Source organism: Coregonus lavaretus (genome assembly GCF_964263955.1).
Source record: "Coregonus lavaretus genome assembly, chromosome: 23".
NCBI lineage: Eukaryota > Metazoa > Chordata > Actinopteri > Salmoniformes > Salmonidae > Coregonus > Coregonus lavaretus.
In genome coordinates, this window is record NC_140010.1 from 30,952,354 (window position 1) to 30,976,717 (window position 24,364).

At 43.7% G+C, this 24,364-nt stretch overlaps 1 protein-coding gene across 1 annotated transcript; it reads left to right on the top strand.

Moving 5' to 3' along the window:
• Positions 1 to 13,293: 13,293 nt before the first annotated feature.
• Positions 13,294 to 24,022, top strand: LOC311099096 (inositol monophosphatase 3-like). Its single transcript, XM_084139727.1, has 5 exons — positions 13,294 to 14,028; positions 15,984 to 16,143; positions 20,604 to 20,699; positions 21,270 to 21,431; positions 22,228 to 24,022. The coding sequence occupies exons 1-5, from the start codon at positions 13,690 to 13,692 to the stop codon at positions 22,497 to 22,499; spliced, it is 1,029 nt and encodes a 342-aa protein (XP_083995853.1). The 5' UTR covers positions 13,294 to 13,689; the 3' UTR covers positions 22,500 to 24,022.
• The last annotated feature ends 342 nt before the right edge of the window (positions 24,023 to 24,364 follow it).

The following is a 24,364-nucleotide window of genomic DNA, read 5'->3' on the forward strand; positions in this document are numbered from 1 at the left end:
TCCCTGATTGCACTGACTTTGCTCACAGCTGCTTGTTTGAAGAAGTGTACTTACTGTGATCAAGATGTGGTTGTCCCACTGGCTATCCTAAGTTGAATGCACCAATTTGTAAGTCGCTCTGGATAAGAGCGTCTGCTAAATGACTCAAATGTAAAATATAAGGCAATCAGTCAATTGAAATAAATAAATTAAGCCCTAATCTATGGATTTCCCATGACTGGGAATACAGATATGAATCTGTTGGTCAAAGATAAAAAAAAAATTTAAGTGGGGCGTGGATCAGAAAACCAGTCAGTATCTGGTGTGACTACCATTTGCCTCATGCAGCACGATACATCGCCTTTGCATAGAGTTGATCAGGCTGTTGATTGTGGCCTGTTGAATGTTGTCCCACTCCTCTTCAATGGCTGTGCGAAGTTGCTGGATATTGGTGGGAACTGTAACATGCGGTCATAAACGTCGATCCAGAGCATCCCAAACATGCTCAATGAGTGACATGTATGGTGACTATGCAGGCCATGGAAGAACTGGGACATTTTCAGCTTCCAGGAGTCGTGTACAGATCCTTGCGACATGGGGCTGTGCATTATCATGCAGAAACATGAGGTGATGGAGGCGGATGAATGGCACGACAATGGGCCTCAGGATGTCATCACGGTATCTCTGTACATCCAAATTGCCATTGATAAAATGCAATTGTGTTCGTTGACCGTAGCTTATGCCTGCCCATACCACAACCCCACCGCCACCATGGGGCACTCTGTTCACATCGTTGACATCAGCAAAGCGCTCACCCACACGACGCCGTCTGCCCGGTACAGTTGAAACCAGGATTTATCTGTGAAGAGCACACTTCTCGAGCGTGCCAGTGGCCATCGAAGGTGAGCATTTGCCCACTGAAGTCAGTTACGACGCTGAACTGCAGTCAGGTCAAGACCCTGGTGAGGACTACGAGCACGCAGATGAGCTTCCCTGAGATGGTTTCTGACAGTTTGTGCAGAAATTCTTCAAACCCACAGTTTCATCAGCTGTCCGCGTGGCTGGTCTCAGGTGAAGAAGCCGGATATGGAGGTCCGGGGCTGGCGTTGTTACACGTGGTCTGCGGTTGTACGTACTGCCAAATTCTCTAAAATGACGTTGGTTTATGGTAGAGAAATGAACATTAAATTATCTGGCAAGAGCTCTGGTGGATATTCCTGCAGTCAGCATGCTTGTTGCATGCTCCCTAAAAACTTGAGATATTTGTGTTGTGTGACAAAACTGCACATTTTTATAGTGGCCTTTTATTGTCCCCAGCACAAGGTGCACCTGTGTAATGATCATGCTGTTTAAATCAGCTTCTTGATATGCCACACCTGCCAGGTGGATGGATTATCTTGGCAAAGGAGAAATGCTCAATCTCAATCTAAACAAATTTGTGCAAACAATTTGAGAAATTAGCTTTTGCGTGTGTGGAACATTTCGGGGATCTTTTATTTCAGCTCATGGAACATGGGACCAAACTTTACATTTTGCGTTTATATTTTTGTTCAGTATATTAATGTTTCATTAAGACTTTAGCATCTAAACGTTAGAGAGGTTCTAGGCCCATTAAAAGGGAAATAGTACAAAGGCAGATATATAGAACAAAGTTTATTCAAGCTTAGAGGATTATGATTGCATGTTTGACACAACCAGTGGCGATTTTAGCATGTAAATCTTGGTGGGGCAAACTCCCCAAAAAATGTGATGCATGCCAGCAAAGCCAGTACACAACACTAAACAATACAGTGGCTTGCGAAAGTATTCACCCCACTTGGCATTTTTCCTATTTTGTTGCCTTACAACCTGGAATTAAAATGAATTGTTGGGGGGTTTGTATCATTTGATTTACACAACATGCCTACCACTTTGAAGATGCAAAATATGTTTTATTGTGAAACAAACAAGAAATAAGACAAAAAAACTGAAAACTTGAGCGTGCATAACTATTCACCCCCCCCCCAGTCAATACTTTGTAGAGCCACCTTTTGCAGCAATTACAGCTGCAAGTCTCTTGGAGTATGTCTCTATAAGCTTGGCACATCTAGCCACTGGGATTTTTGCCCATTATTCAAGGCAAAACTCCTCCAGCTCCTTCAAGTTGGATGGGTTCCGCTGGTGTACAGCAATCTTTAAGTCATACCACAGATTCTCAATTGGATTGAGGTCTGGGCTTTGACTAGGCCATTCCAAGACATTTAAATGTTTCCCCTTAAACCACTCAAGTGTTGCTTTAGCAGTATGCTTAGGGTCATTGTCCTGCTGGAAGGAGAACCTCCGTCCCAGTCTCAAATCTCTGGAAGACTGAAACAGGTTTCCCTCAAGAATTTCTCTGTATTTAGCGCCATCCAGCATTCCTTCAATTCTGACTAGTCTCCCAGACCTTGCCGTTGAAAAACCCAGCATGATGCTGCCACCACCATGCTTCACTGTGGGGATGGTGTTCTCGGGGTGATGAGAGGTGTTGGGTTTGCGCCAGACATAGCGTTTTCCTTGATGGCCAAAAAGCTCAATTTTAGTCTCATCTGACCAGAGTACCTTCTTCCATATGTTTGGGGAGTCTCCCATATGCCTTTTGGCGAACACCAAACGTGTTTGCTTATTTTTTTCTTTAAGCAATGGCTTTTTTCAGGCCACTCTTCCGTAAAGCCCAGCTCTGTGGAGTGTACGGCTTAAAGTGGTTCTATGGACAGATACTCCAATCTCCGCTGTGGAGCTTTGCAGCTCCTTCAGGGTTATCTTTGGTCTCTTTGTTGCCTCTCTGATTAATGCCCTCCTTGCCTGGTCCGTGAGTTTTGGTGGGCGGCCCTCTCTCGGCAGGTTTGTTGTGGTGCCATATTCTTTCAATTTTTTAATAATGGATTTAATGGTGCTCCGTGGGATGTTCAAAGTTTCAGATATTTTTTTATAACCCAACCCTGATCTGTACTTCTCCACAACTTTGTCCCTGACCTGTTTGGAGAGCTCCTTGGTCTTCATGGTGCCGCTTGCTTGGTGGTGCCCCTTGCTTAGTGGTGTTGCAGACTCTGGGGCCACAAACTGTTAGGGCCTACATGGAGCTGTCCCAAAAGGATAGCTTTCTTGTCAGCACCATGGAGTGAATCCTTACCAATGCTACACCTGGCAGCGAAACAGTTCATTCAGCCTCATTTACTACAAAAAAAGAACATAGCTGATATGGCTGACTTGCTTAAACAAATGTGGTTTCTACTGACAATTGAGATGTTCAAACTATGGCATAAGGGGGCGACGAGCGGATAAGAGGCAATCCGTAATTTCAAATAAGACATTAATGAGCAAGCTAGGACAGACGTAGTTAATATAACTATTTGTTTAGCACTTTTGAAATTTACAGCGACTGAATTTAGAACATGGGCCGTTCTTACAGTATTCTCCCTGTACACCAAGTCAGAACCGTAGGATAAATAAAGGTGGCATATAAGCAGACAATGAAAGCTCTTACAATATTCAATGATTACATTTCTCTAAAACAGGCTATAGGCTACATGTGCACCACCAAGTCAGAACAGTAGGCTAAGTTATGAGGGGGAAAGGGACCAAATTATTAGGGTGAGGCACATGGGCTACTAACAGCTTACTACACAATATACACTTAGTATTACTTTCTTAGCTACAGTATACATATCTCCCTGGCATATTACATAATTTATGCAGCAGCAAACAATACATTTTTGGACTCACCTTGTGCTGTGCTCACTTGAACAGGAAGGTGGCGCGGCGGTCCTTCGTGGGCAAATTTTGTCATCAAACTTTGTCATCAAAGTCTGGCATTCTTTGGATTTATGGTGCTTTCAAGACAACTGGGAACTCAAAACAAAACAAGGTCGAATCATGACGTCAGTGATCTTCAGGTCGAAGCTCTAGAAAGAGGCCCGAGTTCCCGACTTGGAATGCCGAGTTGGATGACCGTTCAAAATGTATTTTCCCAGTCGGAGCTCGTTCTTTCCCCCAGAGTTCCCAGTTGTCTTGAACTGAGATTCCCCAGTTCCGAGTTTCCAGTTGTTTTGGACGCGTCAGAAGTCATGCTGGATTGACAGCATGGCCAATGCCCATGGTGTTGAATGTTTATCCTTTTAATCTTGGAAAAGAGACCCTTAAACCCAGACTTGCAGTTAGCCACTGATTCCTTCCAAACCACTCATTGTTGAATTTGCGATTTCCAACTTGTGTAATGTTTATGGCACCGATACATTTTATCTATAATTTATCTTCATGTGACAAGGATTTACCAGTAGATTGTCGAAGTGATTCATGATGACTGCTTGTCTAGCTTGCTAGCTAAGAGTTTGACAGTATGACGTTGACATGATCAGTCCAATCAAAGCTATCTGTGGCCAATGACGTTGAGCCTTCTTGGATGGGCACTTCTAATGTAACTCTATGGTAGCACCCAAGGGACTTGAATATTGGAGCTCTCCCCGTATTTTTTGCAGTGATGTAGTATCCCCATGAGTGACAGAACACTGAGCCAATCACAGCGCAACTAGAGAACATTACCAACCCCTACGCTCTGTATTTTCCGCTGGCTGCCCCACCACCACAGAAAGCACTGAGCTAGGCTGAAACACATGCCTTTTGGAGCGGCCTTACTTTTTAGCTAAACAGGTGGGGCAGCTCTGAATGACAGGTCACAACACACAATAAGAGCACCATGAAATGACTTAGATCTGTTACTTCCACTAGATAGCTTTCTGAAATAGAATACAAAATGACTTTACTTAAAGACAGTCACCTTATTGGAGTGTGCTGCAAAGAAACTGCCTGGACTTCAAACCAGTAAAGCCTCCCCAAACAAACTAACTTTGAACAAAAGGACATTATTGCAATGGCTCTACATAAGGAACATCTTGAATATTGTCACACGAACAAACTCATTGATGGTCAAATATAGCATTCAGAACGCACCACAGCCCCAACATTTATTCAAGAAAGTATGTTCACAAAATGGTTTGCTTACAGAAATAAACCAACAGCAACGACGCCATACAGCCCACACACACACACACAAACAGGGTGTTTCTATACATTTTCTGAATGTCCTCCCCTAATAATGGTGCCCAGGGAAATGCTGACCAAAATGTTGGTTCCTAGACTGTCACACAAGATTGTAACTGATTGAGGTTTAGGTGAGGGTTATGGTGATGCCCATCTACAGTGGGACTCTTGGGGTATGTTAAAGAGCAGGCGGAGGCAGAGAGAGATGTAGTTCAGTTTAAGAGTTTATAGATTCAGGTAATGATACATTGCAGGGAATGATTGACAGTTGTTGCCATGAGACTTGTCTTGAATTGAGACTTGGTTGGCTTTGTACTGACTATGGTTTATCTAAAAGGAGACAAAAAGGTGCAAATAATAACGGGCAATAACAGCAATGAACATACATAATAAAGCAATCAATGACAATATGGAAATGCGATAATATAAATGGCAGTGGAGGCTGCTGAGGGGAGGATGGCTCATAATAACAGCCGGAATGGAGTGAATGGAATACTTTTTGGGGGTTCTCATGTGTTTGATACCTTTCCATTCACTTAATTCCAGCCATAATTATGAGCCATCCTCCCCTCAGCAGCCTCCACTGATAAATGGGTAAAATGCATAAATATAGCAGCAGTTAACAATGAATGGCCAGAAAGGGTAGGCTGAAGCTATAGCAGGCTAATTTATCAATGGCTACATAGCATAGCAAGCATGCAAACAACTAATAAAAGTAGCAAGCATAGCCATAAAGCAGGCCTAGTTACCATAACAAAGGCAATGCACAAAAAGTGCAACAACTATTAACATGTGGTCATTAACACTACAAGTACCAAAGAGAACAGATCATTAGATTCAAATGACTGTTGGACTGAGCCGTTAGCATTTCGCTGTCAGTAGCGGCCGATATAAACTAAATAAAATAAACATTGGCTCTTCTGATCCTCTTCTATAAGATAAAAGGCTTGTACTCACATTTCAATTACGCATACTTGTTCTTGTTCTTGTTCTTCTTGTTGTTGTTCTTCTTCTTGTTGTTGTTGTTCTTCTTCTTCTTGTTGTTGTTGTTGTTGTTTGTCGCGCTCAATTACTCAGCTCTGTCTGGGTGAAGGACCTGCCCATATAAATACCTTGCCATAGAGTTATATAGAGGTCACGCGTGCCCTCCCCTTCATCCACGTCATCGAGCACGGAATTTTGTACAAAGATTAAAATCCATCTCCCTATGTACCAGGGTTTCCATTTGGAAAATGTGGCGCTGGACATTTGACGAGAAGGGTGCAATTGCGGCCCGCATTTTCGGGACGTTCCTGCATGTGGGCATTCCTGCATCTGCAGGAAGCCCTCTTTATACTTCTATTGGTATTTTTTTTATAAGGACAGGCGGGAAGCGGGGGTGCTCCAGTACAGTAGGTGGTGTTAATGCACAATAATGTTGGATGCCAGCCATCGATAAACCCCACAGAAGAAGGTGCTGGAGCGACAACAGTAAGTAGCCTGCCGTACACCGGTAGACAGTGTCCTTTGTCCTCACCTGTCGGGTACTGTTTTTCCGCAGTTCTGTTAACAATGTCGAGGGCAGGTATTCGGCAGGTGGGAGCGAAGGACACTGTGTGCTAGCTTAGCCAGCTAGTCCTAAGGAGGACTCTGGTACACAGTAGGCGGGAGACGAAACGTGTTCTAGCTAATTAGCAAGCTAGCTAGCACACGTGTCACTAACTATCAAGCTAACTAGTACACAGTGTTACCTCAGCTGCCCGCCTGCTGTGATAGCGGGAGGCGGGGACGACCGGTAGACAGTGTCCTTCGCCCCCACCTGTACACAGCAGGCGGGAGGCGGGGGCGACACTGTATGCTAGCTAGCTAACTTGCAAGCTAGCACACAGTGTCGCTAACTAGCAAACTAGCTAATTAGCTAGCAAAAGGTGTTGCAGCCTTCCGCCTGCTGTGCTAGCGTGAGTTGGGGTCGACCGGTAGACAGTGTCCTTTGCCCCCATCTGTCGGGCACTGTTTTCCCGCAGTTCTGTTAACGACGGTGAGGGCAGGCAGGAGCAAAGGATACTGTCTACCACTGTCGCTCCCACTTGCTAGCAAGGAGGACTCCGGTAGGCGGGGGTGAAATAACTCAGATACTTTTATTTCCCTCTTGACCCACATTCAAAAGTGTCACACAAGCATGAAGATGTCGTGCTCGAGGGGGGAGCCAATGGGATGCTCGAGGGGGGCGTTCCTGCAGATGCAGGAATGGCTACATGCAGAAACGCCTTGAATTGAAAAATCCAGAAAAACGCATGTCAACAATGTTATAAATTGATTTGCATTTTAATGAGGGAAATAAGTATTTGACCCCCTCTCAATCAGAAAGATTTCTGGCTCCCAGGTGTCTTTTATACAGGTAACGAGCTGAGATTAGGAGCACACTCTTAAAGGGAGTGCTCCTAATCTCAGTTTGTTACCTGTATAAAAGACACCTGTCCACAGAAGCAATTAATCAATCAGATACCAAACTCTCCACCATGGCCAAGACCAAAGTGCTCTCCAAGGATGTCAGGGACAAGACTGTAGACCTACACAAGGCTGGAATGGGCTACAAGACCATCGCCAAGCAGCTTGGTGAGAAGGTGACAACAGTTGGTGCGATTATTCGCAAATGGAAGAAACACAAAAGAGCTGTCAATCTCCCTCGGCCTGGGGCTCCATGCAAGATCTCACCTCGTGGAGTTGCAATGATCATGAGAACGGTGAGGAATCAGCCCAGAACTACACGGGAGGATCTTGTCAATGATCTCAAGGCAGCTGGGACCATAATCAACAAGAAAACAATTGGTAACACACTACGCCGCGAAGGACTGAAATCCTGCAGCGCCCGCAAGGTCCCCCTGCTCAAGAAAGCACATATACAGGGCCATCTGAAGTTTGCCAATGAACATCTGAATGATTCAGAGGAGAACTGGGTGAAAGTGTTGTGATCAGATGAGACCAAAATGGAGCTCTTTGGCATCAACTCAACTTGCCGTGTTTGGAGGAGGAGGAAGGCTGCCTATGACCCCAAGAACACCATCCCCACCGTCAATCATGGAGGTGGAAACATTATGCTTTGGGGGTGTTTTTCTGCTAAGGGGACAGGACAACTTCACCGCATCAAAGGGACGATGGACGGGGCCATGTACCGTCAAATCTTGGGTGAGAACCTCCTTCCCTCAGCCAGGGCATTGAAAATGGGTCGTGGATGGGTATTCCAGCATGACAATGACCCAAAACACACGGCCAAGGCAACAAAAGAGTGGCTCAAGAAGAAGCACATTAAGGTCCTGGAGTGGCCTAGCCAGTCTCCAGACCTTAATCCCATAGAAAATCTGTGGAGGGAGCTGAAGGTTTGAGTTGCCAAACGTCATCCTCGAAACCTTAATGACTTGGAGAAGATCTGCAAAGAGGAGTGGAACAAAATCCCTCCTGAGATGTGTGCAAACCTGGTGGCCAACTACAAGAAACATCTGACCTCTGTGATTGCCAACAAGGGTTTTGCCACCAAGTACTAAGTCATGTTTTGCAGAGGGGTCAAATACTTATTTCCCTCATTAAAATGCAAATCAATTTATAACATTTTTGACATGCGTTTTTCTGGATTATTTTTGTTGTTATTCTGTCTCTCACTGTTCAAATAAACCTACCATTAAAATTATAGACTGATAATGTCTTTGTCATTGGGCAAACGTACAAAATCAGCAGGGGATCAAATACTTTTTTCCCCTCACTGTACCTGACCATTATCCATTGGGTGCATAACCTGATTACGGCGTCCACCCACAATACTCAGAATGACAGAAATTACATTTAGATTATGGTAATTCATATTAACACAACATGCCAGTCGAGGATGCAACAATGTGAGTTCCTTCTTACTAAATTCAGATGTGCACTTTGAATATGTTAGAATAACTGTCCACATTTACTTTTCTTCAGCCAACAAAACGAGTAACGAACCACAAAATCTCCATAGTAGAAAAGTTTACCTATTCTATTGGTCAGCTTAATTGTCGAGCAAGAAGTAGCCTATTCCAAACAGACTCTGGGAAAGTTGTGGGATGATAGATCCCAAATTCATTCAAACAGTCGGCCTAGGCTAAATAACAAAAATGTGTATATTGCAACAGATCAGAACTTTCAGCTTAAATTATATAGTTTATTATTTATTCACATTATAAGCGCAGAAATGCGCACAAGGCAGTAAGCAGGCTAAGCGCGAATGTTCGTTCCATAATGCAATTATGAAAACCACATTGTCAAATGGGCACCGCACATGCGAGCAGTTTCCTGTGACAGATACCATTTAGAAATTTAGAAAGAGGGTGAGATCTAATATGCAACAACTAGCAAGGGTTGCTAATATGACTAGGATTGTGCCTTTGGCCACTGGACAATGAAAGAAAGTTGATATAAAATAATTGCCTCCACTGATATGGTGTGATTTTGGCTAGACTACTTTGAAGCAAGGTAAGACATGCCTCATAATATGTATTAAAACGTTCAGGTTTGAAACAATTAAGTATACGTTTTAAAAATTCATACTGTGTTACAGGAGGGGGTCGCAGTTCCGGAGCGACCCACTAGGTGTCATCCTCTGACAACCTTAGGCACCTCCTCACTCACAGTCTAGACTAATCATTATCCTATTGGTGTCACCTGTGTCTACCTGTTCACCTGTGTATTTATGCCCTCACTTCCCAGTGTTCCCTTGCTCTGTTTTCTCTGCTAGTTTCTCGATGCCAAACATTCTGCGTAGGAGGTTCTGGTGGCCATCAGCTGAGGGGGATACGCGTGGCTGTTTGCCCGGTGTGCGCGCACAAGAAGAGCTCACGCTGCTCCGACCCCTGCCTATCCCCAAGCGCCCCTGGTCTCACATCTCGCTGGATTTAATTTCCGCCCTACACCCTATGATGGATACACAGTCATCCTGGTCATTGTGGACTGGTTTTCGAAGGATGCCCACTTCATTCCCCTTCTCAAACTCCCGTCGGCCCAGGAAACGGTTAAGTTGGTGGTGCAGCACGTTTTCCGGATCCACTGCCTTCCCCAAGATGTGGTGTCGGATCGGGGTCCTCAGTTCGCCTCCAGGTTCTGGAAGGCATTCGCCACCAGCCTCAGCGCCTCCGTCAGCTTGTCTTCCGGCTTCCATCCCCAGTTGAACGGGCAGACGGAGCGCGTCAACCAGGATTTGGAGGGGGTGCTGGGGTGCGACAGGCGTGGGCAGAGTACGCCCACAACACCCTTCTCTGCTCGTCCACCGGCCTGTCCCCCTTCCAGTGCCAATACGGGTACCAACCCCCCCTATTCCCCGAGCAAGAGGAGGAGGCGGCGGTCCCGTCGGTCCAGGCCAACATCAGTCGCTGTCGCCGCACCTGGAGGCAGGTACGGTCGGCGCTTAAGCGGGCCTCGGTCAGGTCTCAACATCAGTCCAACCGCAGGCGTCGCCCGGCCCCGGTTTTTCACCCGGGACAGAGGGTGTGGCTCTCCATGCGGGATCTTCCCCTCCGCGTGTAGTCCAGGAAGCTGTTCCCACAGTTTGTCGGCCCATTCAGAGTAGTCCGGCGAGTCAACCCAGTGGCCTACCGCCTGCAACTTCCCCCCACCATGCGAGTGCATCCCACGTTCCATGTGTCCCTCCTCAAGCCAGTCGCCTCCTGTCCCCTGGCTCCTCCTCCTCGTCCTGTTCCCCAACTGTGCCTCGTCGGAGGGCGGCCGGCTTTTACTGTGGACTGGATCCTGGACTGCCGGCGGGTGGGGAGGGGTCTCCAATTTCTGGTGGACTGGGAGTGTTATGGGCCGGAGGAGCGGTCCTGGGTGCCCAGGAGGGGTATTCTGGACCCAGGGCTGATAACAACATTCCGTCGCCTCCACCTGGAGGCTGGGGCCGTTCGTCGGGGTGGGGGGGGCACTGTTACAGGAGGGGGTCGCAGTTCCGGAGCGACCCACTTGGTGTCATCCTCCGACAACCTTAGGCACCTCCTCACTCACAGTCTGGACTAATCATTATCCTATTGGTGTCATCTGTGTCTACCTGTTCACCTGTGTATTTATGCCCTCACTTCCCTGTGTTCCCTTGCTCTGTTTCCTCTGCTAGTTTCTCGATGCCAAACATTACTAATCAGTGTCTGATCGCGAGACGTATGTACAGGCCTTGGTCCTCCTTTCTTTTTGATGACGTATGTACAGGTACTTGAGAAGTGTTCTCCCTGTTTCATTGTTGTTTTCAGTCATAGTTAGTATTTCGTATGTTTGCTGTCAGCCTGTTTTTGGAGACCAATTTGCTCCTCCTTTATTTTATTGTGACAAGTCCGTTATTTTGTATCCTGGTTTTGGGACCACCAGTAAAGATCCTTGTTTCACCATCTCTGCCTACTGCCTACTGTCTATCCTGCACCGCACCTGGGTCACACCTCACACCAACCCTTACAATACTGCCTCCAGCTCATAGCAAAGTGCTGTGTGACGCGCTGATGAAGCCTGCTTTCCTTTGCCTACGTTTGCTATTTGAGATGCTATAGCAGCAGCTCTCATGCTGTCTGACAGATTTTCCGCTCAAAGGCTCTGGATCTGTATGCTGTACGTGTGTGATAAATAAGATACATAACGAATATACTGTACATGGTACACGCCAATTTAATTCCACTAAATTATGCAAATTAACCTACAGACTGATAAGCATGACCAGTCAAATGTATTGCCATCCACTGGTATTTCCATAAATAAATAGGCTACAAAGCATTATTTCGCAATGGGATTTTTTATTCTCCTGGACAATTGGCCGGGGAATTGCCATGAGGTCGAAGGAATTGTCCGTAGAGCTCCGAGACAGGATTGTGTCGAGGCACATTAAGTCCCCAAGAACACAGTGGCCTCCATCATTCTTAAATGGAAGAAGTTTGGAACCACAAAGACTCTTCCTGGAGCTGGCCGCACCGCCAAACTGAGCAATCAGGGGAACCCGATGGTCACTCTGACAGAGCTCTAGAGTTCCTCTGTGGAGATGGGAGAACCTTCCAGAAGGACAACCATCTCTGCAGCACTCCACCAATCAGGCCTTTATAGTAGAGTTGCCAGACGGAAGCCACTCCTCAGTAAAAGGCACATGACAGCCCGCTTGGAGTTTGCCAAAAGGCACCTAAAGGACTCTCAGACTATGAGAAACAAGATTCTCTGGTCTGGTGAAACCAAGATTGAACTCTTTGGCCTGAATGCCAAGCGTTACGTCTGGAGGAAACCTGGCACCATCCCTACGGTGAAGCATGGTGGTGGCAGCATCATGCTGTGGGGATGTTTTTCAGCGGCAGGGACTAGGAGACTAGACAGGATCGGGGGAAAGATGAATGGAGCAAAATACAGAGAGATCCTTGATGAAAACCTGCTCCAGAGTGCTCAGGACCCCAGACTGGGGCGAAGGTTCACCTTCCAACAGGACAACGACCCTAAGCACACAGCCAAGACAACGCAGGAGTTGCTTCGGGACAATTCTCTGAATGTCCTTGAGTGGCCCAGCCAGAGCCCGGACTTGAACCCAATCTAACATCTCTGGAGAGACCTGAAAATAGCTGTGCAGCGATGCTCCCCATCCAACCTGACAGAGCTTGAGAGGATATGCAGAGAAGAATGGGAGAAACTCCCCAAATACAGGTGTGCCAAGCATGAAGTGTCATACCCAAGAAGACTCGAGGCTGTAATCGCTGTCAAAGGTGCTTCAACAAAGTACTGAGTAAAGGGTCTGAATACTTATGTAAATGTAATATTTACGCATATGCAAGTCGGAAATTTCCAAGTTTCATGATATGTGGAGTAGACCAGGGCTGGTGGTATTTGCTGACATCTAGTGGTTGGTAAGCACAGTTAAATAAAATGCAACAATTTATATGATCATTCGGAATTAACAACATATATGAAGTATGTTTTTTCTGTATGTTGAAATAGGGAATGATTTCGTTAAAAAAAGTATTTATTGCACTAACACTCGTCTTTTACTAGCACTGATTTCGCTGAAAGCGCTTCTATTTTTTTGGGGGAAGGAAGTATTTACTTGCAATGACTGTGATATGTGGTTGTCATACCTACCTCAATTAAATGCAACGACTGTAATGTCGCTCTGGATAAAAGCGTCTGCTAAATGGCCAAAATGTAAAATAATCGCAAACATTTTATGTAACTGTAAATTGAACAGGCCACGTGGTATGCGTGACCCGGAAAACAAACAATCAGGTACTTTGAGATCTGACCCCGCCCACCGTGTACGTGGAGCAAAAAAATAACTCATATTCTGGTCGTTTTCTCTTCTGACGTTAGTCGTGCAAGGATTTTGGAGAATTAAGCACCGACCGGTGGTATATTATTTAATAAACTATATGGGAAAGCTGATGTTATCTTTAGAAGTCGAGTTTTCGACATTCGCTTGACAGCCAATGATAGCTCTCCAGCTAACGCGTTAACTAGCTAACCAATGTCGCTAGCAAGCTAACTAGGTAACCCATAAAAAAACTGGTACATTGACCAACTGCATAAGCTAGAAATGTAAATAAATTTTGAAATGAAAACTAGGTAGCAAGCATTATCATTGTCTTGCATTTACGAACACCGACGGTGGTTGTGTGTGACAATTAGCTAGCTAGCTGATTAACTAAACCGATGGCTCCAATGGGAATCCGTCTATCGCCACTTGGAGTGGCCGTGTTTTGCTTATTGGGACTTGGCGTGATCTACCACCTATATGCCGGAGTTATATCCAGCCGCATAGCTGCTTTCACGTCGAAGAGAACAGTGAACCTCCGCGACCTGCTCGCACTGTCAGTGGAGGCTGCTGTCCAGGGCGGTCGGGAGGTGAAGAGGGTCAGAGAAGAGAACACGTTAGAAGAGAAGACCAAGGGGAAAACGAAGGAAGGGGCGAGTGAAAAGCTCACTCAGGGGGACTTAAACTCGCACAGAAAGATGTATTATCTTATCAAGAATACTTATCCATATGTACAGGTAAAGAGGAAATGATATTTATGTTATCAAGACATGAGTAGTTGAAATGTGTCTTCCCCATTTAACCCAACCCAGAGAGGTGCCGGGGGGCTGCCTTAATCGACATCCACGTCATCAGGCTCACACTTAGCTGTGTACCACATTGTTGTTTATTTATAACCTTTACAGACAGACTTTACCTGTAAAAAAAGAAAACATCTACCAATGTTTTTTAGTGCCCAATTCATACAGACCAAATTTCTTGCCGGGATAAGCCTTTTATATCTCCCTTGCATGTTTAGGAGCGGAGTAGACTTGGGCCGATTTGAATAGATCCATTGAATATACACCACCACAAAGTTCTCCATTCTTATTTTTTTTTTAGACAAGTCCTAAGGAACATAAGAATAATACAATTAATTTGTTAAATAATAGTATGGCATATTTTTAGTTTAATTATGTACTGGTCTGTGCAGCCTATATGCTAAATCAAATAAAATGTTATTGGTCCATACATAAATTTAGCAGTTGTTATTGCGGGTGTAGTGAAACGCTTGTTTTCCTAGCTCCAACAGTGCAGTAATATCTAACAATACGCACGCATCTAAAAGTAAAATAATGGAATTAAGAAATATAGAAATATTAAGATGAGCAATGTCTGATTCCGGAGTATAAATATATTTGTGACGGGATGTATACACATTATGGACAGTATGTGGATAGAATATGTAGTATATCGGAAGAATACGTAGAATAGTATATGTACAGCAATAGCTGAATAGGATAGGCCTTGACTAGAATACAGTATATACATATGAAATGGGTAAAACCGTATGTAAACATAAGTGACCAGTGTTCCATGTCTATAGGGCAGCAGCCTCTAAGGTGATGGGTTGAGTAACTGGGTGGTAGCCGGCTAGTGACATTGACTAAGTTCAGGGCCGGGAACTGGGTGGAGGCCGGCTAGTGATGGCTATTTAACAGTCTGATGACCTTGAGATAGAAGCAATTTTTCAGTCTCTCTGTCCCAACTTTGTTCTACAGCTAACTTTTCTACAGCCTAATTGTAGCCTAACCAATATCCAAACGGAGATTCAGTGAAAATAAGTCTGACATTGATTGATTTATCAAGACAAGTCCCCACGCTTGTCTCAAAGCAGCGCGAAACGGTGTTGAAATAGTTGTCCTATTGCTTCAAATGTATTATAACAATTGGATGACTTTGGGAGGCTCAGTAAGCAACAATTTGATACCTTCAATGGTATTAGCCTACTTTATTCCAATATGTTCATCATTCAGTGATATTTATTCCCACAGTAATTCTTTATGGATACATCCAGTTGTGGTTAAGAAAACAGTGCATGTGGTGGTCTATGTGAAGAGATGGGTGAAGTGACATGCCTCGTAAAGTTTAGAACTGGCAGGAGGATTGTAGTAAGGGGCGCTGCCTAGCAACCATCAAGAGCTTAAGAGCGTGGTGCGTGCCAATGCCACCTTAGCATTAAGGCTACATTTCATACTAAGCCTTAGGCAGAACTTTACCGCAATCATGATTAGGTCGTTTGACGGAAATAAAATTAGAGGCTTTGTTGCCGACAATACCTTTCATGTATAAAGAAAAGTCGTCAAAGAGTTGGCAGGATGCTAAAGTTGGCGGGAAAACATCTTGGTTTGAAAGCTGTATTACTAACACATACCATGACTTATTGTAGTTCCATTGTCTACCGGTAAGTAAATGGCATGAGATTATGGTATACTGCTAGCCTATGCCCCAGAGAGTTTGCAATGTAATCAAATGCACACCCTTATTTGGCCCTGTATTGTAGTGTCAATCACTGTAATAGGCATTGGTCTCTTTTATGTTGGCATCATTACTAACATAACCATGTGTTCAACAGAACAGCCTTAATCTTCATGGTATTCATAACATGTGTTTTACACGCTGATGTTTAAAAATGTGTTCTGTCCCTTTGCAGGTGAACTCTGAAGAGCATGATGAGACCGACAATGAGCTGGGGGTGTGGAACAGAGACATCCCTGCTGACATCCTAAAAATCGTGGAGGTGGGCAGGGAGGTGCCCGCTGACAGCATCACCATCTGGATAGACCCCCTGGATGCCACTCAGGAGTATACAGGTATGGTATCATGTAGCAACCCACTATGGTCAGTGTTCTGAAGGATCATGCCACCTCACCAATTCCCTAATTACCCTCTGGACACGCCCCCCTCTCCTGCCAACTCACCACACCTGAACTCGCTCTGATAATCAAGATTCCACACCCTTCCTCACCTATATAAGCAGCTTGTTTTACCTCATTGTTTGGTGGCATGGGGCGGCCCAAGTCCTTATTCCTTTTCCTTTGTTGTACGTGACCTGACTAAAAACCACAACATCCTAGAACAACCTCCCTTCACAACCTCCTATCATAACTTGTATCACAAACTTACCTACTGGCATTACAAGCCATCAAATCTTCATCCTGTGTCCTTGTGCTGTCCCTTTTAGTTAGTGAATAAATAACCAGAACTTGAAACCTTGTCTTCAACCATCATTCCTGCATTGTTACAGATGCACCATAGTGGAAATATCACTCCTCAACCTAGCCTTAGATGGTCCACCCTAGTCCTTTTTCTTTAGTCGGCCAAACACCTAAACCTGCGCTGAAACCACACATGTATACACTGGTTTGGCCAATGCAGAACCTTCTCAAGGATTCGATTATCTATATTAATGTTCAGACTTATACTAAGCTTTCCCTCTAGATGCCATGTCAAAATGGAGCCCTACTCTAGATGTTCCAAAGCAACAGGAGGCCAACAGATGGGTTTACTTTCACCAGTCCCGTTATACCATGTCAATGTTAGTGATTGTCAAGAAAAGAAATAGTGCCTTGACTTTTTCCACATTTTGTTGTACAGCCTGAATTTAAAATGGATTAATTTGAGATTTTGTGTCACTGATCTACACACAATACCCCATAACGTCAAAGTGGAATAATGTTTTTAGAAATGTTTACAAATTAATAAAAGATGAAAAGCTGAAATGTCTTGAGTCAATACAGTGAGGGAAAAATGTATTTGATCCCCTGCTGATTTTGTACGTTTGCCAACTGACAAAGAAATGATCAGTCTATAATTTTAATGGTAGGTTTATTTGAACAGTGAGAGACAGAATAACAACAAAATAATCCAGAAAAATGCATTTCATTTTAATGAGGGAAATAAGTATTTGACCCCCTCTCAATCAGAAAGATTTCTGGCTCCCAGGTGTCTTTTATACAGGTAACGAGCTGAGATTAGGAGCACACTCTTAAAAGGAGTGCTCCTAATCTCAGCTTGTTAACTGTATAAAAGACACCTGTCCACAGAAGCAATCAATCAATCAGATTCCAAACTCTCCACCATGGCCAAGACCAAAGAGCTCTCCAAGGATGTCAGGGACAAGATTGTAGACCTACACAAGGCTGGAATGGGCTACAAGACCATCGCCAAGCAGCTTGGTGAGAAGGTGACAACAGTTGGTGCGATTATTCGCAAATGGAAGAAACACAAAATAACTGTCAATCTCCCTCGGCCTGGGGCTCCATGCAAGATCTCACCTCGTGAAGTTGCAATGATCATGAGAACGGTGAGGAATCAGCCCAGAACTACACGGGAGGATCTTGTCAATGATCTCAAGGCAGCTGGGACCATAGTCACCAAGAAAACAATTGGTAACACACTACGCCGTGAAGGACTGAAATCCTGCAGCGCCCGCAAGGTCCCCTTGCTCAAGAAAGCACATATACATGCCCGTCTGAAGTTTGCAAATGAACATCTGAATGATTCATAGGAGAACTGGGTGAAAGTGTTGTGGTCAGATGAGACCAAAATTGAGCTCTTTGGCGTCAACTCAACTCACTGTGTTAGGAGGAGGAATGCTGCCTATGACCCCAAGAACACCATCCCCACCGTCAAACATGGAGGTGGAAACATTATGCTTTGGGGGTGTTTTTCTGCTAAGGGGACAGGACAACTTCACCGCATCAAAGGGACGATGGACGGGGCCATGTACCGTCAAATCTTGGGTGAGAACCTCCTTCCCTCAGCCAGGGCATTGAAAATGGGTCGTAGATGGGTATTCCAGCATGACAATGACCCAAAACACACGGCCAAGGCAACAAAGGAGTGGCTCAAGAAGAAGCACATTAAGGTCTTGGAGTGGCCTAGCCAGTCTCCAGACCTTAATCCCATAGAAAATCTGTGGAGGGAGCTGAAGGTTCGAGTTGCCAAATGTCAGCCTCGAAACCTTAATGACTTGGAGAAGATCTGCAAATAGGAGTAGGACATAATCCCTCCTGAGATGTGTGCAAACCTGGTGGTCCTCTGTAGCTCAATTGGTAGAGCATGGCGCTTGTAATGCCAGGGTAGTGGGTTCGATCCCCGGGACCACCCATACGTAAAAATGTATGCACACATGACTGTAAGTCGCTTTGGATAAAAGCGTCTGCTAAATGGCTTTATTATTATTATTATTATTATTATTATTATTATTATTATTATTATTATAACTACAAGAAACGTCTGACCTCTGTGATTGCCAACAAGGGTTTTGCCACCAAGTACTAAGTCATGTTTTGCAGAGGGGTCAAATACTTATTTCCCTCATTAAAATGCAAATCAATTTATAACATTTTTGACATGAGTTTTCCCTGATTTTTTTGTTGTTGTTGTTATTCTGTCTCTCACTGTTCAAATAAACCTACCATTAAAATTATAGATTGATCATTTCTTTGTCAGTGGGCAAACGTAAAAAATCAGCAGGGGATCAAATACTTTTTTCCCTCACTGTAAGTATTCAACCCTTTTGTTATGGCAAGCCTAAATAAGTTCAGGAGTATAAATGTGCTTCACAAGTTGCATGGACTCACTCTGTGCAATAATAGTGTTTACCATGATTTTTAAATGACTACCCCATCTCTGTACCCCACACATACAATTATCTGTAAGGTCCCTCAGTCAAGCAGTGAATTTCAAGCACAGGTTCAACCACAAAGTCCAGGGAGGTTTTCCTATGGTTAGCAAAGAAGGGCACCTGTTGGTAGATGGTTAAAAAAAATAAAAGCAGACATTGAATATCCCTTTGAGCATGGTGCAGTTATACATTTTACACTTCGGATGGTGTATCAATACACCGAGTTACTACAAAGATAAAGGCACCCTTCCTAACTCAGTTGCCGGAGAGGACGGAAACCCCTCATGGATTTCACCATGAGGCCAATAGTGACTTTAAAACAGTTAGAGTTTAATGGCTGGGATAGGAGAAAACTGAGGATGGATCAACAACACTAACATAAATACACAATACTAACATAAATGACAGAGTGAAAAGAAGGAAGCCGGTACAGAATAAAAATATTCCAAAACATACATCCTGTTTGAAATAAAGTAATACTGTAAAAATGTTTGGGGCAAATCCAACACAACACATCACTGAGTACCACTCTTCATATTTTCAAGCATGGTGGTGGCTGCATCATGTTATGGGTGTGCTTGTCATCTGCAAGGACTATGGAGTTTTTTAGGATTAAAATTAATGGAATAGCGCTAAGCACAGGCAAGGTCTTTGAAAACCTGGTTCTGTCTGCTTTCCAACAGACACTGAGAGACAAATTCACCTTTCAGCAGGATAATAACCTAAAACACAAGGCCTAATATACACTGGAGTTTCTTACCAAAACAACATTGAATGTTCTTGAGTGGCTTAGTTACAGTTTTGACTTAAATTGGCTTGAGTCACTCATCACCTTCCGGAGACACTTGAAACCTCACCTCTTTAAGGAATACCTAGGATAGGATAAAGTAATCCTTCTACCCCCCCTTACCCCACCCCAAAGAGAAAAAAAAAAACATATTGTAAAGTGGTTATCCCACTGGCTATAAGGTGAATGCACCAATTTGTAAGTCGCTCTGGATAAGAGCGTCTGCTAAATGACGTAAATTAAAATCTATGGCAAGACTTAAATGGCTGTCTAGCAATGATCAACAACCAACTTGACAGAGCTTGACAAATGTAAAAAATAATTGGCAAATATTGCACAATCCAGGTGTGCAACGCTCTTAGATTTACCCATGAAAGACTCACTGCTATAATCACTGCCAAAGGTGATTCTGACATGTATTGACTTGGGGGGTTGAATACATATCTAATCAAGATATATTCGTTTTTTATTTTCCATTAAAAAAAAGATATATATTCTTCCACTTTGACATTACAGCGTATTTTGTGTAGATCGTTGACAGAAAATGACAAATCCATTTGAATCCCACTTTGTAACACTACAAAATGTGGAAAAAGTCAAGGGGTCAAGTACTTTCTGAAGGCACTGTACTATAGGACAGATAAGATATACTGTAGGACAAGATGAAAAGAAGACCAGACTATTTAGACCCAGCTTAAGTGTGAGCTCCACTGCTCTTTGTGTGGGTGATTGAAATGAGACTGTGGGGTGGTTACCTATACTCAGCTACATAGTAGTTTTCTTAGCAGTGTCCTGTTTCCTAAGCTGTATCCTGTTTCGTTGAGCCCATTGTTTTCTCTTTCTCCAATTGACAGAGAACCTGCTCAAGTATGTCACGACCATGGTGTGCGTGGCCGTCGACGGGAAACCTGTCATAGGCGTGATCCACAAACCTTTCACAGGATACACAGGTGTGTTTTTCACTGTCACAGATTGTATACAAGGTGACACTCCCCCCTCAATGGTTTAAAGCATGGATTGTCGAGTAGATGAAATGCTCACCATATTTTCTACACCAATCTAATGCTTTTAAATCTGTTAGGGGAGTGAACGGGTGCAAGCTTTGGAGAAAAGAGTGAGAGACCATAATTGGGGCTCAGGACAGAGCAACACTGTTCAACTGTATGATATACCAGTCAGTGGACTGTCACTCCTTTGAGAAATCACCCAGGAGGGGAGCTCACAATAAGGTGGCTTCATTGGTGATTGTGAATGGCTGCATTGTGTTCATTGAATGGCGAGACGGTGGATGTGTGAACCCACTGTCAGGAGAGTGTGGGCTTGTGTTGACTTGCGGTGTCCAGTCCAGGCCCAAATACAATTATTTCAATTCATCTTTATTGTCCCAGCCGACATAACAGTCATGGCCTAGCCTCTACCCACATGCATTCTATATTACATAACTGATCTATAACCAGTCCTGTTGGACTTTTAGTTCTACACCATCTCCAGCTATTTAAAGCATATGTTCCTGTCCACAGCTTGGGCCTTGGTTGGTCACGGGTCTAACATGAAGCCTCGCACCACCTACAACATGAACCCCCCCAATGTCATCGTGTCCCGGTCGCACGCCGGGAAGGTGAAGGGTTTCATCGAGGAGGCCTTCGGCAACACTACAGTTATTCTCCCAGCAGGGGGTGCAGGTACGGCACTGTGTGTAAAGCGTTCACCAACATTTCTTAAAATGGTAGTAGTCTATCGCCTATGATTGAATGCAACCTATGATTAGTCATTACTTACCATTTTGAGAGGCATACCTATTTCTGCGGATGTTAATTTCAAGCAATGTTCCCTCTAAGTTGTGCACGTGTGCGGCCGTGCACCTCCTCCAGGACTGCCACGCAGAAGAAATGCCAGGCCGCGCAGAGACGCAAGATATTAAACTTCACTGAGTTCGCCCCATTAGTTTGCACTATATAGATCTAAAAATTTTCTGTGATTGAATCAGCATTAAATCAGCCCCTTTTCAATGCAACAAACCAAAACAAATCTAACTTCGCAGGATTGAATCTGTGATTTTGTTATAGGCAGAGTCAGAGCGCGATGGAGTAGAATTCTATTGGCGGGGGTAGGCCACGGTTTTAAGTCTCATGCAATGTAGGCCTGCATTGAACACCAGATATAGGGGTGGTTATATCATATACATTTAAAAGCTATTTCCATGTGAAAATGTTACATTATGCTCAAGTAGCCACAATGGCCTATTGGCTACTGTCTAAAACTGTAAGGGTACAGCCTCGGTGTTCACTGTAAAGCGCGCCGGAAGTTGCACAAAATTCCTCTCACAAGACCTTAAATTTGCTCAGTGCCCCAAAACATTTGAGGGAACATTGGTTTCAAGTGTACTGTAATTTTGGAATAACATTACTTCAGGTATGTATACAGCTCCTTGTTACTATGGTTTGCAGTTATTGATGTTGTATTTTCCACTAATCCCAGGCTATAAGGTGCTGGCTCTGCTGGATCCCCTTGATGAGGACATTGAGAAGGCTGACATGTACATCCACGTCACCTTCATCAAGAAGTGGGACATCTGCGCCGGCAATGCTCTGCTCACGGCCCTGGGAGGTCACATGACCACACTGAAGGGCGAGGAGATAGACTACTCGGGGGCCGCGGGCAACACAGGGGGTCTGCTGGCCAGCGTCAAGGTGGACCACCAAGACCTGGTGGACAAACTGCCAGCATGGAACTCTCCTGACAAACACTGAGAAACACACATATATGCACAGGCACATAGATATTTACACACACTCACTCCCATATGTGCATGCACACACACGGATGATCAAAGACTAATGGACAAGATGACCATAAGCCTTGAAGACCCAACTAACACAGACGAAAGGACAACACAATCTGGGACGACAATAATGCAATATACAAAGCCCGCCAGTCTCCTTCAAACTCCTTTCACCCATTTTTGAATAATCTTTGTAGAAAGATCGAGAATTCAGTGGTACTCCAATGATTTAAGGACTGAACTATTATAGAAAATGCTAATAAGTTGGATAAGGAAAAGCAATGTGTCCAACTACAGTGTATTGCTAAGAGATGAGTGCCTTTGATTAGCATGGAACCTTAGTCAATGCCTAGTGCTGAAACGGACAAATGTGTAGTAGCGCTCTGTAGTTGTAGTTATTTTTTATACCTGTAGGATATGATTGTTGGTGAAGGTACAGGGATGAATCAACAGGATTTTACTTCCTGTATTTAATGTAACATAGAAACCATTTTCATTGTAGCAAAATAACCTTCATCCTGCGAAAACGATTATTCTGATAGTTGCACTCTCCTACATAAATTACAATAGACAGGTTAACCATTTGAGGGGATACATTGTTTAACTATAGCTTAAAACCTTACATGATAGGGGAGGGGGTTTGGCTGCTGCAATGTGAATCGAATTTGAAGGTCGGAATTGTAGTTTGAGTGGATCTTTACTTTAAAAAAATATATATATTTTTTTTTCAAAGTAGTCCACATGATACGGTCCCAAAGTGTGTTTTGCATCATCATCATGATGATGTGGCAGGTGACAATTTGCTTTTTGAAAGTCCTACATCTTGAAAACTTAACTGCTGACATGCAAAACATTTTGGGAATGTACAGTGGACTAATGGAAAAAAATACCAAAATATAGTTTGAGTGGATTTTTCCTTTAATACATGGTACTTCCTTCATATTCACATTACTCTGATTGTTCTGTATGCATGTGAATGTACAGTTTACTTTTTTTTTATGAATATCGTCTGAGTTCACTGTGTATCGCATTCTCCTTCCTCTCCACCTTTGGGAAAAGGCTAAACAGTGTGTTAAATCCATATGTGGCTAATATAGTCGCTGCATTTGTAAATAGGAAATCTGTACTCAACTAGAAACCATGATTTTGTAGTTATGTTAAGTGGAAATACTTAAATTATTAGCTAAACATGCTAATTTAGCAACAATATATTGGAGATCTTTGGTAATGATTATTTAGATTGTCCATATACAGTAGGGGTGTTCTGTTGCGATTCAGAATAGACCATTCATACATGGATATCCCTTCACTAGCACTGTGAATACTAGCTTTATTCTCCATCTGTGCTTTCTCAAAAGGACTTTTTGTGCTGTATGAGCATATGTTGTGTGTCTGAACTGGATGTGATTGCTAAGCCTGTGCAAATAGCTGTCATGTAGCTGTATCTCTCAAACTCCCCTCTGTTTTAAATTAAATGGTGGTGTGCATGAAGTCAGTGACTGGATTATGACTACTTCATACGTGATCTAGATTGTTTAATTTCTGTTTGATGTGTGGTGTTACTAATACTACTACATGCACTCATGGTTATGTTGCATTGTTGAGAATTACAGGTTCAAAGCTGTAATTTAACCCTTTTCTATAAGCACTGGTCATGTTTTGAAAAGAGAATGTATCTTCGAAGGGATTATAGCAAAATAAAGATGCAGAATGCTCAAACCATCTCTTCCATAGTTCCACTCAATGTAAGGTGGAATCCTAAAACGTATGAAATCTGTTCACTGTACATAACCCATGAAGGTAGATTAAAAAGGGCCAAAATACAGTACAACA

Excerpts from the sequence above, each read along its gene's own strand:
- LOC311099096 (XM_084139727.1), top strand. The coding sequence starts at position 13,690 with ATGGCTCCAATGGGAATCCGTCTATCGCCACTTGGAGTGGCCGTGTTT. Across the intron at positions 14,029-15,983 it reads ATACTTATCCATATGTACAG|GTGAACTCTGAAGAGCATGA; the intron begins GTAAAGAGGAAA and ends GTCCCTTTGCAG. Across the intron at positions 20,700-21,269 it reads ACCTTTCACAGGATACACAG|CTTGGGCCTTGGTTGGTCAC; the intron begins GTGTGTTTTTCA and ends TCCTGTCCACAG.